Genomic DNA, 15,035 nt, shown 5'->3' on the forward strand with positions numbered 1-15,035 from the left:
ACTATCAGGAGACTAGACATCACAGAAGAAGATATTAATAAAGATATAGCAATAGAACTATCCAAAATAAAAGGCAGATAGAAAAAAAAAATCAAACATAATGAAAAGGGCACAAATGACTTGTGGGAAAGCTTCAGATGGCCTAATAGTTGTGTAATTGGAATCCCCAAAGGAGGCAGTGGGAGGAAAAATATTTGAAGAAATAATTTTTTCCAAATTTGCAAATCCCAATTACTGGAGTTACCAGCCAGTGCAATAAGGCAAGAAAAAGAAATAAAAGGCATCCAGATCGTAAAGAAAGAACTAAAACTGTATTTTCAAGTTACATGATCATTTATGTAGAAAATATGTTATATACTTTTAAAAAGCTGCTGGTAAGTGAGTTTAGCAACATTACAAGATAGAAGATCAACATGTAAGAATTAATTATATTTCTGTGTACTAGCAAACAAATCTGAAAATTATATATTTAAAATTTAAGATAGGATGGGCATGGTGGTCCATGCCTGTAATCCCAGTTACTCGGGAGGTTGAGGCAGGAGAATCCCTTGAACCCAGGAGGCAGAGGATGCAGTGAGCCGAGATTGTGCTATTACCCTCCAGCCTGGGCGACAAGAGCAAAACTCCATCTCAAGAAGAAGAAGAAAAAAATTTAAGATAGTACAAAAAAATCTGAAGTAAGGATAAATCTGACAAAGGGTCTGTAAGATCTTTGCACTGAAAACTACAAAACAATGCTGAAAGAAGAAAAAGAAGACCTAAATCAGTGGGAAGATACACTGTGTTTATATATCTGAAGGCTTAATATTATGAACAGGTCCATTTTTTCCAAACTTGTCCCTTGGTGATATTCTTTAGGCTCGAGACCCTGAGACAAATTACATAACTAAAATCTAAAATTCATCACTAAGCTGTGGGGAAGATTTCTCTACAAGATCTTTTTTTTTTTTTTTTTTTTTTCGGAGACAGGGTGTCACTTTGTTGCCCAGGCTGGAGTGCAGTGGTGCAATGGTTCACTCCAACTTCTGCCACCCCAGCTCAAGTGATCCCCTCACCTCAGCCTCCTGAGTAGCTGGGACTACCGGCACATGCTGCCATGCCTGGCTAATTATTGTATTTTTAGTAGAGACAGGGTTTCACCATGTTGTCCAGGCTGGTCTCGAACTCCTGGGCTCAAGCAATCCACCCACCTTGGCCTCCCAAAGTGCTGGGATTACAGATGTGAGCCACCATGCTCAGCTTCTACATGCTTTCTGTTTTGTTTTACTTTAATCTGTTGAGCTCTGTCTGTACTCACCAAGAAGAAGAGTCTATTATATTTAATTGAGAACTCTTTTCTCAGTTGGTTTCCTCATCACCCAACCTAATTGTGTGTGACTCCCATCTACATCTTCCTGAAAAGGGCTTAATTTCTCTAGTTGTCCATCTTGGTGTTCAGCTTTCATTTTTGTAACCTTAGCTTATGTCAGCTTTCTTCTTCTAGTTAACTCCTCTTTGCTCCTGTCCTCTATGAAGTGTCTAGCTTACAACAGCAAGGACAGCAGGTGCTATCTTATTTAATTTAGATCCATAATATTAATGTGGTGTGACCTCATGTTCATGTTCTCCCCACAAAGTTGAGTGTTATTTGTATTTATTTCTGGCTTCAGTTTGACTGCTTTTTGGAACTCTGTATGGTCATAACAGATATGAATGTTTATGGAGAATCTCTGAGGCAGAATTAGCATTAGGCTTTTTAAGGTTCTCATTGGAAATGATTTGGATTTAGATAATTATTGGTTCTTTGTTTAGGGATCATTGTGGAAGCTAAGTGAAGACCTTGCCAGAATTGACCAAACTACTCTGTAACATAATTAATTGTTGACAAATACTCCCAAGTGAGACAAGTGGAAGCTTTTAAAATTTATGTTTTTAATTTTCTCATGCTTATAATGTTTAATAGAGTGGTTTAGGTCTTTTTTCCATTATGCATTGGAGTGGATTTTTTTGATTATGTAGAAACATTTGCCTTCATACTTTAATCCTCGATATAATGGTCCCCAACTTTTATGTTCATAGAGAACCTGGCATTATAAAGAATTAAGTCAACAGACATGCAATAAAAGATTTTTATCCCTAAGAAAAGGCAATGTCCTCTTTCCTGAAGGTTTTCTGAAATTCCTTTTTTACCGACTTGAGAGAGCAATTAATGCTCACAGTAGATTTGACAGACGGTTCTAGTCATCTGTTCGTGCTTCACTAAATATGGATTGCACATTTTCTGCCCCTGATTTAATAAGGAAAAGTTGGAATGAATGAAGAATGAATGATCCCCAAAGCATTGTTTATTTTAGAGAAAGTCGCATAAACGGGAATCCCAGAGGAGGAGTCTTGGGAACATTTCAACATTAATTCTTAAGTCTTTGGATTGGCTTTCATAACTATTAATGAAGATAAAGTTTAAATGTAGTCATTCATGGTATGGCATCAATAAAAAGTTATGGAAGATTAACATCTAATTGATATCAGGAGAGCTTATATTCGCCAGATTTATATTCCTAAAACCAGTGCTACAAATTCCATAGACCCTCCCACACAGGGACCTGTTTATTGCCCTTCTCAATTTAATATGAATTTTGAAATAAATAAAATACAGATTAAATAACTTTTACAAATATTGTGTTCCCTTTGCATAGCTTACGTCATTACCATACTGTTTAATTTAACTTCATATTGATTACTTCAATTCTTTTGAAAGAACTAAAAACATAACCTCAGCTTGCCCGATGCCTAGGGCCTATTAGTGAGCTGTATACACCATCAAAGTCACATATATATCTCTGTTTTAACAAATTTCAGTTTGACTTTTCCTTGTGTTTTTCTGAGACAGCTTGTTATAGCACAGTCTGGGTTTTTCCTTTCATTATTTTGCTTCAGGAGAAAACCTGCTATAGACTCATCCCACTTTGGATTTTTTTAATTTCATCTAGAAAATTTATAAAAATAAAATTGAAAACAATTATTTATCATGCCATTCCAAAAAGAGAATTGATGTATTTCCAAGACGGACATAAATGGCTTACAGTTATTTTTATCTTAACCGTTTATTTTTTTTCACCTTAAGGATAAGAATAGGCTTTGGTCCAAGGTATAAAAGCTTATTATAGAACTTGGTTGCTTATTTTCATGCAAAATAGATCTCTTCATACCAGCATAAAAATTACAGTTGTGGAGAATAGTCTTATCTAAAGTGACATAAAATGGATATTGACAGTCCCCCCACCATTGAAAAAGAAAAATCTTACATCTAATTTTAACAAATATGCAAATTTTTGTCTTATGAATCAAATTAGGTTCCCTGACCACCTAGGGGAAGTATAAATGTTCTCCTCTGCACTGACGCTGTGGTTTTGGCCTGTGACAGGTAGATTCGGTCATAGCATCTGGCAGTGCTTGGAAAGGACTGCTGAACAGTATTCTAAAGTAGTATTTTGTCAGATGTTTTCTAAAATTTTAGTGGCTCATACTCAGGAGAACTTCTTATAACAGGTAAATGTGTCCCAGTTTGAGGGGATTCTTTATCTTCCCATGATTTTTAGTGGTTTACCAGGAAGCCATGGTTTTTTTTTTTTCCCCCAGAAAAAAAGAAATGATTCTACGAGACATTATTTAGGTTTTCCTATGACCGTGGTGAGCACCTAGTAACTTTAGAATATATTTCAGCCAAAATTATTTTGGCTATGTTCTAGGGTGTGGAATTTTGAAGAGTTCTAAAGCCACAGGAACCAACTTTCTCTTGCGTGAGCTGTTGCATGGATATTGGAGTGCCCTTAGAATCAGTCACTGGACAGCCTGGAGATTGGGCAGGAACAGAGTGAGACACAGTCACTCCAAAACTGGTCCTGTGAGGGTCCTGCTGCTGGCCCCACCAAATACTGGACATCACTGCTTGAGCCTCTGCCCCAGTTGGCACTGGACACTCCTCTACTCCCCTGGACTAGGGCTCCACTGTGCCCCCACCACCGCTGCTGTCAGATGAGTTCTCCTTTAGCCCTCTTCCTGGGCATCACCAACCCCAGATTTAAAAATCCAGAGCAAATGTGTCTAATTGGCCATGCTGTATCTCAGACCTGGTACCTGTAGAGGCAGGTGAGTGGTCTGGGAATATCCAGATGTGGTCTTTTCAGCCTTTAATTTGAGATAAGCCCCATCTCCACAAAAGCTCATAGGGTGGCGAATTCTCCAAATATAGGGAAGTGGTTCAGATCCTCGGTAGACGGAAAATGTCAGATGTCTAGTTCAAGCAATTGTTCCTAGGCTGAGATAGACCTGATGCTGCTTCCTAAAGAAGTTCTAGGGTTGGTCCAGTGGTCCACTCAGAGATGCAGGTCACAACTGAGGCTTTCTCCTATTTGCAGAAATGGACATTTAAGCCCTTGGTTTTTGTTTGGATTTGTGTTTTATTTTCTTTGCCATTCCTGATAATGAACTGGTGCTGGAAAACACTGTGTTAGTTGAGTAGAATTCTGCCTTGATAGAGTGAATGCAAACATTCCCTGCTGTGTTGATTTGAAATAGGAACAGGCATTTTCTATATTTTAGTGGCATATGGTGCTAAGATTTTATCATACTTTCTTACAAAGAGCCAGGAAACTTTGCCTGCTTAAAAATGTGTGTTTATAAACAATAGACTTACAATGAATATCCCCATCTGTTAGGTGAACATAATTTGTGTAGGAATTCCCATAATAGGTGGAGGACTTTGCAACTTTTTTCATATTTTTTTCCATGGTGAGACATTAGACTAAAGAGATGGTACAAAACAGCATATGCTTAATATTCAGTTTTGTCTCTATTTCTCCCTGTTGTTTGAAAGCAGTTCTATTTTTGTGCATTAGTACATAGGATTACTACAGAAATTCATAAGAATTTAAGACCTATTTAGGTACTGAAAAACAGGAAAAAGTAGAATGAGCAATCATATAAATATGGTTATGCTGTAATGATAAAACTGTCTTTGTAGTGTTTTAAATACATACTGCAATGACTTATGCCATTTCTTCCCAAAAACTTTTGTTGACTTTGTTTTAAGCTAATCTCAAAATTCCCGTCTGTTGTAATCACAGCATGTAATAATCAAAGCCACACATACTCCTGGTCTGGATTTGTAATTTAAATAAATGGCATTGACTCTTTGCGTTCAATTTGACATTATTGTGATCGTATTCACTAATTAATTTTGTTTTAGATGAACCATTCCACATAAAAGAATAAAAATTTTAAGATTAAAACTCAGCAATATTTTTTCTCTTTATAAAAGATTTTATTAATCTTTCCCTAGGAGCTCAAGAAGATTATCAGAGGGGAAAACATAGTTTGATTAATTTTTGCTTAATCTTCAATTACCTGTGTTGTTCAAATGTTTTAGTCGCTTAAAATTAATGCCTATCAGTTCCTTTTTCAGGTTGCCTAATTGCGCATACTTGAATAAAAACATGAGCAATTAGTTGAATATAAGTGATTCAAGGTATGCTTGGGAACTGAGCAAATACAGCATAGCACACACTTTGTCTTTTACTCGATTTTGAAAAAGTTTCTCTGGTTATACTTTGTAAAAGGAAATACTTTTAAATAGTAGACAAGTATTACTGGAACATCTTTTTAGGTGGATAAAGTGTACCATCACTCTGTTTTCTTCTCCCCTTTTTGGAAAATAGTCTATTCCTATTTGAGCTCCTTTTCTTTTCTTTTTTTTTTTCTTTTCTGTTTTCCTTTTTCTTTTTCTTTTTTTTTGAGACAGGATCTGGCTCTGTTACCCAGGCTGGAGTGCAGTGGCACGATTTTGGCTCACTGCAACCTCCACCTCCCGGGCTCAGGCGATCTTCCCACCTCAGCCCCTAAGTGGCTGGGATTACAGGCTCACGCCGCCACACTTGGCTAATTTTTGTATTTTTTGTAGAGAGGGGGTTCTGCCCTATTGCCCAGGCTGGTTCCTTTTCTTTCTTATGGTAGACACCTTCCCATATGTGAAAAGCATCCAAGCCTCACGTCTTACTCTTTTGTTTTTTGTTCATATATGATGTACCTTATTCAACTGCAATGTGCATACATTCATTTTTATTTTTTAATATGATCAACATAGAAAAACCTGTACATATCTAATGTATACAGCTTGATGAATTGGGAGATAATTATATGCCCATGAAACTTTCACCACTATATATGGCATAAATCTATCACCTGCAGAAGTTTCCTCCTGCCCTCTTCGTTAGTATTTTTGTGTGATAAAAACACATGACTTACCCTCTTAGTAAACTTTAAAATATGTAATACAGTATGATTCCTGTAAATGCTATGCTGCACAGAAGCTCTGTAGGACTCACTCATCTCATATGGCTGAAACTTCCTGCCCTTGGATTCCTCCCCGCTTCCCCTCCCCTGTACCCACTAGTGGCCACCATTTCACACTCTGCTTCTATGAACTGGACTATTTTAGATTCCTCTTATAAGTGGTATCAGGTAGGATTTGTCCTTCTGTGTCTGGTTTACTTCACTTAGATGAACCTGCAGGACGTCATGCTATGTAGCAAATGCCAGGATTTCCTTCTTTTTAAGGCTGAATAATATTCCATTGTGTGTATACACCACCTTTTCTTTCTCCATTCCTCAGCAGACACCTGGGTTGTTTTCATGTCTTGGCTAATTGTGGATAATGCTGCAGTAGACGTGGAAGGGCAGACATCTGAGATCCTTCTTTCAGTTCTTGGGAAATATACCCAGAAGTGGGATTTGGGGGTCATGTGGTTGTTGTATATGTAATTTTGTAAGAAACATTTTTTCCATAGTGGCTACACCAACTTACGTTCCCATGTACAGTAGTTCCTTTTTCTCCACGTCGTCAGCAACATGTGTTTTTCATTTTTTGATAGTAGCCATCCTAATAGGAGTAAGATGACATCTCATTATGGTTTGGGTTTGCATTTCCCTGATGATTAGGGACGTTGAGCCCTTTTTCATATATCTGTTCACCATTTGTGTGGCTTTGGAGAAATGTCTGTCTAGTGTCTTTGCCCTTATTAAAATTGAGGGGTTTTTTTTAAAGCTATTTTTTCCTGATGTAGACTGAGAGAGTGTGTGTGTGTGTGTGTGTGTGTGTGTGTGTGTTTATGTTTTGAGACAGTGTCTTGCTCTGTCACCCAGGCTGGAGTTCAGTGGTGCAATCTTAGCTCACTGCAAACTCCGCCTCCCGAGTTCAAGTGATTCTCCTGTTTCAGCCCCCCAGGTAGCTTGGATTACAGGCGTGTGCCACCACACTGGCTAATTTTTGTATTTTTAGTACAGATTGGGTTTCACCGTGTTGGCTAAGCTGGTCTCAAACTCCTGACCTCAAGTGATCTGCCTGCCTCGGCCTCCCAAATTGCTGGGATTATAGGCAAGAGCCACCACGTCCGGCCTCTCATGTATTTTGAATATTAACTCTTTCTTAGCTATATAGTTTGCTCACACCTTACTCTTAATTTGTCTGTGAATGTGGCCGAGAACTCAATTACTGTACCATCTTGGGCAGCTTAGAAGGTGTGGGCTCCGGAGTTGTAAGACTCATTTCAAGTGGCGGTTGGTTACCTATCTTTACTTGCTGGTGGATTTTAAAACATCCTAATTTACAAAACCAGCAGTAAACCTAAAGCAAGGCTTTTATAGAAACTGTGTCTTTTAATTATTTTTTTCTTTTGAAATTATACTATAAAGTGTAGACAGGCATGGATTTGAAGGATGATTACTTACAGTCACAGAAGTGAAAAATACAAATGAAATTACTTTTTAACCTCTGAAAAAGTTTTTAAAGTTAACATCAGGGCATACGTGGAGAAGTAAGGAAAGGAAGTGAATACATTATGCTGAGACGTCCACATTGGTGACTGGAGAGAGTCGTCCGGGTGGCATTGCTTTCTCTGCCTTGACGAGTTCTGTATCTCATCTTGAAAGTGTTGTTTGCCCCTTCATGTGGAGTGACACAAGACATCGTGTTAAGACTGTTGCCAGTTCTAGGAATCTTTGGAAATTCTGACGCTCTACAGAGAGAGAATTATAAATGATTTTTGACTGAGAGAGCTAGTTTAAATGCAATGACTTTTCATTATTTAACCTTTCTCTTTCAACCAATTGTGAGTTATATCTCCTGTGTGCATGGCACTGTGCTAGATGCCATGGTTACAGTGATGAATAAGACAGAAGTAGATCATAGCTTTGGGTGATATTTGAAGCCCAGTTGGGGAGACAGGTATCAGTGTGATAATCTCAGAAATAAAGAAATACCATTTGACCCAGCCATCCCATTACAAGGTATATACCCAAAGGATTATAAATCACGCTGCTATAAAGACACATGCACACGTATGTTTATTGCAGCACTATTCACAATAGCATAGACTCGGAACCAACCCAAATGTCCAACAATGATAGACTGGATTAAGAAAATGTGGCATATATACACCATGGAATACTATGCAGCCATAAAAAAGGATGAGTTCATGTCCTTTGTAGGGACGTGGATGAAGCTGGAAACCATCATTCTCAGCAAACTATCGCAAGGACAAAAAACTGAACACTGCATGTTCTCACTCATAGGTGGGAATTGAACAGTGAGAACACATGGACACAGGAAGGGTAACATCACACACCAGGGCCTGTTGTGGTTGGGGTGAGGGGGGAGGGATAGCATTAGGAGATATACCTCATGCTAAATGATGAGTTAATGGGTGCAGCACACAAACATGGCACATGTATACGTATGTAACAAACCTGCATGTTGTGCACATGTACCCTAAAACTTTAATAATAATAAAATAAAAAAAAAATAAACGGTGGTTCTAGTTAGTGTCATGGTTAGGAAAGGATTGCACAGATATTAGGTTACCAAAAATAAAATATTTGTTGAGCATATACTAGATGATGCCAGTGCTGTTTGATAAAATAGCATCTGATGGTGAGATATAACCATTAAACACTGGATATAAGCATTAACACATCTTTTTGCTATTCAACAGGTATATTATTCCATCATTGCAGAAGCTCGATGCTGGGTTTTACCGCTGCGTGGTGCGAAACAGAATGGGAGCACTCCTGCAAAGAAAATCAGAAGTTCAAGTTGCATGTATGTGTATAGTAAGGAGATGTCCAAATGTTAAAGAACAAAGTGTTGCTGGGGAGTGAATCAGAATCACTTTTCACCATTGTACGAACTGAGAGTTTATCTTTGGTTCTATTTCGAGTAGAATAATTGCTAAACTCAGTGAGAGATAAGTAAGCAGCCAGCGTGGCTGGCCAGGCGAGGGGCTGATGAGGCAAAGGGCACTTTTCTTCCTTTGAAAAGACTCAGGACCGTATGAGGCCCTGGGGAGGACGAAAAAGTGAATGGGATGCCTTCTGTTTTATGAATCACCTGCTCTTAGCTTGTACTATGTTTGGATTCAAAATGTTATTAAAGTATAAAGTTCAGCTCATTTAGGTCAAAGTTCATTCATTGTCAGTTCTTTCCAGTGACGATTTGTTTAGAAATCTTTATGCTGCACCACAAAAGGTACATGGATAGTGAGCGTCCTCGATGGCATTCATGTGATAGTGATTTATTAATTCTTTATTCAGCAGATCCATTTTGGAGAATGAATACTTTTAAAAGTAAATGAAGGAGATATCAAGAATGCAGGAAGCTTAAATTTTCATGTAGTCTTGAGGAGAAACAGGAGAGTGAACTTGGCCTGTGAAAGTATTTAGTCCTTTTTCTAATTCAAAACCTATGAAGAGTAAAAATGGACTGCCTGCTTTATTGTATATGCATATGTGTATGTATAATAGAGACATAACGTATATAATTATATGTCATATATATGTACTATATATATAAATAAATATATATTTGAGACGGGGTCTATCTCTGTCTCTCAGGCTGGAGTGCAGTGGCACAAACATAGCTCACTGCAAGCTTGAACTGGGCTCAAGTGATCCTCCTTCCTCAGCCTCCCGAGTAGCTAGGACCACAGGTGTGTGCCACCATGCCTGGCTAATCTGGCTAATTTCTTTTGTTTTTGGTAGGGGAGGGATCTCACTGCATTGTCCAGGTTGGTCTCTAATGCCTGGCCTCAAGTGATCCTCCTGCTCCAGCCTTCCAAAGTGCTGGGATTACAAGAGTGAGCCTGGCTTGTTTTACTATATCTTGGATGTATTACCAAAATTTCTCTTTGTTTAAAAGTAAGCAAAAAAATGTTATAAGATGTTACATTACATTTTAATATATCATTATAAACTTTAGAGAACAAAAGAGCTCCTGAGTTGGGCTGTACTATTTGGTGATGACACAATTTCCTCATTTGTCATTTTAACCCCAATTAAGTCTTGTAGCTTTCAATGTGAGTAGATGAAATAAAATAATATCTGGTTATTCTACCATAAGCCTAATGACTGAGTGAAGTGGAGATGCTATACATGTTTGATGCTTTTTAAAATCACTAGGAAGGCTTAAATTTTTCTAAATTGTGATGCCAAAGAATGCTGCAGAATAATTGAGAACTTTTATTCAATTGAATGATTGAAAATGTAATCATTAAATAGAGTGAAGACGAATACCTAAATTATATTTTAAGAAGAGCTTCAAAATTATCATATTAAACTATTTTATAAAATTGAATTTTGCTTAATTATGTTTTTGTTTCTGTTCTGTATCTCTAGCCCTTCGATTTTTTTTTTTTCTTTTTTGAGACAGAGTCTGGCTCTGTCACCCAGGCTGGAGTGCAATGGCGCAATCTCGACTCACCACAATCTCCGTCTCCTAGGTTCAAGTGATTCTCCTGCGTCAGCCTCCCGAGCAGCTGGGATTACAGGCACCCACCACCACACCCAGCTAATTTTTGTATTTTTAGTAGAGATGGGGTTTCACCATGTTGGCCAGGCTGGTCTCGAACTCCTGACCTCAGGTGATCTGCCCGCCTTGGCCTCCCAAAGTGCTGGGATTACAGGTGTGAGCCACTGTGCTCTGCCTTTAGATTTTTTTTTTAATCTTTCTTTTCTCCTTTGCTTTGATAACAAATTTCATTTTCTTTTGAAATAACTATGAGTATTTTTCTAATCTGTTTTGTTGGTTTGTTTCATCTTTTCCCTCAAATATTAGATACTGTGACATACAAAATGTCTTTTGACTGAAGAAGACATTGATAATAGAGCACTTCTATGGACTATTTCAAACTTATTTACATTTAAATAAAAATACACTATTTTGCCATATCTATTTGTATATATATTTGCATCTGACCATAATATGGAATTTTATTCAAAATTTTCAAATGTTACAAATTTTAAAATTAGCCATTTATACCTACATTCTAATAGCTATGTTTTGTCTTGTGACCCCATTTTTTAAATGTTTTTTACCAGTAGAACAAATACTGGAACAAAAGCTAGTTGCCCCAAATTAAGTCAACAGTGTGACAGTGGGAGAATGCTATGTAGACTCTTCAGTGGTTAGGAAATATTGCTCCCAAAAGATCTGTGCGGGAGACAGTGACCTCACAAATGAAGGAAACAAGCTGAGGAGAGCAAGGGCTGGTGCCGGGCTAGAATGAGTTTGAAAGATTTAGGAGCTAAGAGCTGTCTGGATGCATTTTCTGACAGTTTCTGAGAAAACTGCTTCATGTGGCTCTAGGATGGCTTCAGCATTTCATTTCAGTATCACAGACAGTTGCAGACATTCCCTTGTATTGTCAGGTAGGACAAAGACCATGTGGCTTTGCTGATGAATGTGCAGCGTGGGCGCTTTGGAGGCGTGTGGCTTGCCCACTGCTTCACTCGCAAGCAGATCCTCGTTGGTCAGCGCTGCCGTACAGTCTCGCTCATCCTGGCGTGAAGTGTAGCAGCATCAGTGACTTTACTGTAACACGTACCTGTTTCCATCTGTGACCCCTTCCCTCCCCCAAAAATGTTTTCTAGAACTTGAAAGCGCTGCTTTTTCTCTGCAGATATGGGAAGTTTCATGGCTACAGACCAGAGGAAAACAGTGTCTCAAGGACGTGCAGCAATTCTAAACCTCCTGCCCATCACCAGCTACCCCAGACCTCAAGTGACTTGGTTTAGAGAAGGGCACAAGATTATTCCAAGCAACAGAATGTAAGTTGCTCCAAACACTAAAGCTTCAAATACAATTGTAATGTCACTTGCTGGTACCATCTACACAGTAAGTGTACCAATTAAGGTTACTGATGATTTGAAAAGAGCAAACTAGTCTAGGAGTCCTATCCTAATTTTTAATAAACAGCTATTTGAGGACTGGCTTGAATATTTTTAAGCAGTTTAAGCAAATAACCATGTAATATTATTCTTCAGAATGTTGCATGCCCTAAAACTAAAGCACCCTTACCCAACTTTGCAGTCCATTTTTTTCTTTTTTGAATGTACTTTTTAAGATGTCATTGTCATCCCTGAGTTGGGTTTGGCTCCTAGTACTAATTTAATGAGTGCTGGTATTTACTTGAAGAGCTGTGGGTTTTTTTCCCCCCTCCTTTTATTGAGCTGTGTTTGATACTACTTTCTCTGATGATAAAACAGTAATTACTGCTTATTTCTCTTTATCCTTTTATCCTACCATGACAGTTTTATTTCTCTTCATCTAATTAGTGGTTCACCCATCTATTGCAGAATAGTTGCTTTGTGATTAGTTAAGCATTATTTCAAGGTGTTCTTGCCTATCTCACATTCAAGATATTTATCTAATGCCAGACAGGTTTTCTTCACTTGGAGCTTTAAGTGATTAAAAAGAACACTTGGTATATGTTTCATAACTGGACATTTTACAACCTAATTTAAAGACAGTATTCCAAACATAAAGGTTTCAAGGCTGAACATTTCCAGAAGAATCATGAAATGCTGTAAGCTTAGGCCGGAAGTCAGATATTTATGCCGTCCAGTGGTTGCACTCAGATAAAAATTCATCAGGAGCAAACACTCTTGTTCTGCTTTTTCAAAAAGAATATGTGTGAGGTCATTTGCCAAATAGATTTTACATGTAACTATGAAAGTCTCTGTGGGAACCCACCTGCTCGCTCCCCTACCTGAGCATCTGTGGAATCCCTTCCTGAAGCCTTGTGATGCTCGTCTCACAGGTCCACCTGAGCATCTGTGGAATCCTTTCCCTAAACCTCATGATTCTCATCTCCACCCCTACCTGAGCATCTGTGGAATCCCTTCCTTAAACCTCATGATTCTCATCTCCTACCCCTACCTGAGCATCTGTGGAATCCCTTCCCGAAGCCTTGTGATTCTCGTCTCCCACCCCTACCTGAGCATCTGTGGAATCCCTTCCCTAAACCTCATGATTCTCGTCTCCCAACCCTACCTGAGCATCTATGGAATCCTTTCCCTAAACCTTGTGATTCTCATCTCCCACCCCTACCTCAGCATCTGTAGAATCCTTTCCCTAAACCTGGTGATTCTCGTCTCCCACCCCCACCTGAGCATCTGTGGAATCCCTTCCCTAAGCCCCATGTCTCCAGTCTTCTACTTCTGGACCAGAATCTGGCTGGAACCTAAATAATAATAATAATTATTATTACTATTAATAATTATATAATACTTATAATTAGTAATAATTATTATTTTGAGACAGAGTCGCTCTGTCACCCAGGCTGAAGTACAATGGCGTGATCTCAGCTCACTGCAACCTCTCCCTCCCAGGTTCAAGCGATTCTCCTGCCTCAGCCTCCTGAGTAGCTGGGACTACAGGTGTGCGTCACCATCCCTGGCTAATTTTTGTGTTTTTAGTAGAGGTGAGGTTTTACCATGTGTCCAGGCTGGTCTGGAAGTCCTTACCTCAAATGATCCACCTGCCTCGGCCTCCCAAAGTGCTGGGATTACAGGCATGAGCCACCACTTAAGCTTATTTCACAAATGTGTCTATTTTCATTATTGGGAACAAAAATTTATATATATATTATATATGCATGCAGCATATTTTAAAATTCTAGTAAAAATACCAGTTACCTTAGAAGATGGGATAATTGCTATCCTTTTTTCTTTATTTGATTACAAGTTACTTAGGTATCCACCTTTATATTGATTCCAATAATAAAAGATGCCTCGAGTTTGGATGAAACAAAAATGAAGGATCAATTTTTCTTTTTTCTTTTTTCTTTTTAAAGCTAGATGACCATTTATTAGAGGTGATGAAGAATCTAGTTCTAGATTAGATGAGTCCCTTAGGTCATTTTCTTTTTTTTTTTGAATGGTTTTCTTTTTTTTTTTCTTTTTTTTTTTTCTTTTATGATTATTATTATTATTATACTTTAGGTTTTATGGTACATGTGCGCAATGTGCAGGTAAGTTACATATGTATACATGTGCCATGCTGCTGCGCTGCACCCACCAACTCGTCATCTAGCATTAGGTATATCTCCCAATGCTATCCCTCCCCCCTCCCCCCACCCCACAACAGTCCCCGAAGTGTGATGTTCCCCTTCCTGTGTCCATGTGTTCTCATTGTTCAGTTCCCACCTATGAGTGAGAATATGCGGTGTTTGGTTTTTTCTTCTTGCGATAGTTTACTGAGAATGATGATTTCCATTCTTAGTAGACTGTTAGGCTTTAAAAAGGCAGGTAAGGGCCATTTGCGGTGGCTTGTTCCTGTAATCTTGGCACTTTAGGATGCTGATTGCTTGAGTTTAAAGCAATCTGGAGTTTAAAAACAGCCTGGGCCACATAGTGAAACCTTATCTCTACTGAAAATTAAAAAAAAAAAAAAAAAAAAAAAGCTGGGTGTAGTGGCACGAACCTGTAGTTCTAGCTATTTCCTACTTGGGAGGCTGAGATAGGAAGATAGCTTAAGGCCAGAAGTTGGAGGTTGCAGTGAGCTACGATGGTGCCACTGTACTCCAGCCTGGGTGAGAGAGCAAGACCCTGTCTCCAAAAAAAAAAAAAAATGGGGGGCGGGTGGCGGCAGGCAAGATACATTCTTGTATAAATATTCTAGAAGTTTCCAGTGCTGAGCACAGTATGACCAGGCAAACTTAGGATGA

General features: G+C 38.5%; 1 protein-coding gene across 4 annotated transcripts in view; it reads left to right on the forward strand.

The window, feature by feature from the left end:
- The window catches only part of SDK1 (sidekick cell adhesion molecule 1), a 989,261-nt gene that overhangs the window by 353,884 nt on the left and 620,342 nt on the right, over nt 1-15,035 (forward strand). For all 4 annotated transcript variants that reach the window (XM_063667220.1, XM_063667221.1, XM_054494717.2 and 1 more), the window contains exons 3-4: nt 9,027-9,133; nt 11,988-12,135. In XM_063667220.1, coding sequence (XP_063523290.1) covers nt 9,027-9,133; nt 11,988-12,135 — 255 coding nt within the window. The remainder of the gene's footprint in view (nt 1-9,026; nt 9,134-11,987; nt 12,136-15,035) is intronic.

This window comes from Pongo pygmaeus, chromosome 6 (genome assembly GCF_028885625.2).
Source record: "Pongo pygmaeus isolate AG05252 chromosome 6, NHGRI_mPonPyg2-v2.0_pri, whole genome shotgun sequence".
Classification (NCBI taxonomy): Eukaryota; Metazoa; Chordata; class Mammalia; order Primates; family Hominidae; genus Pongo; species Pongo pygmaeus.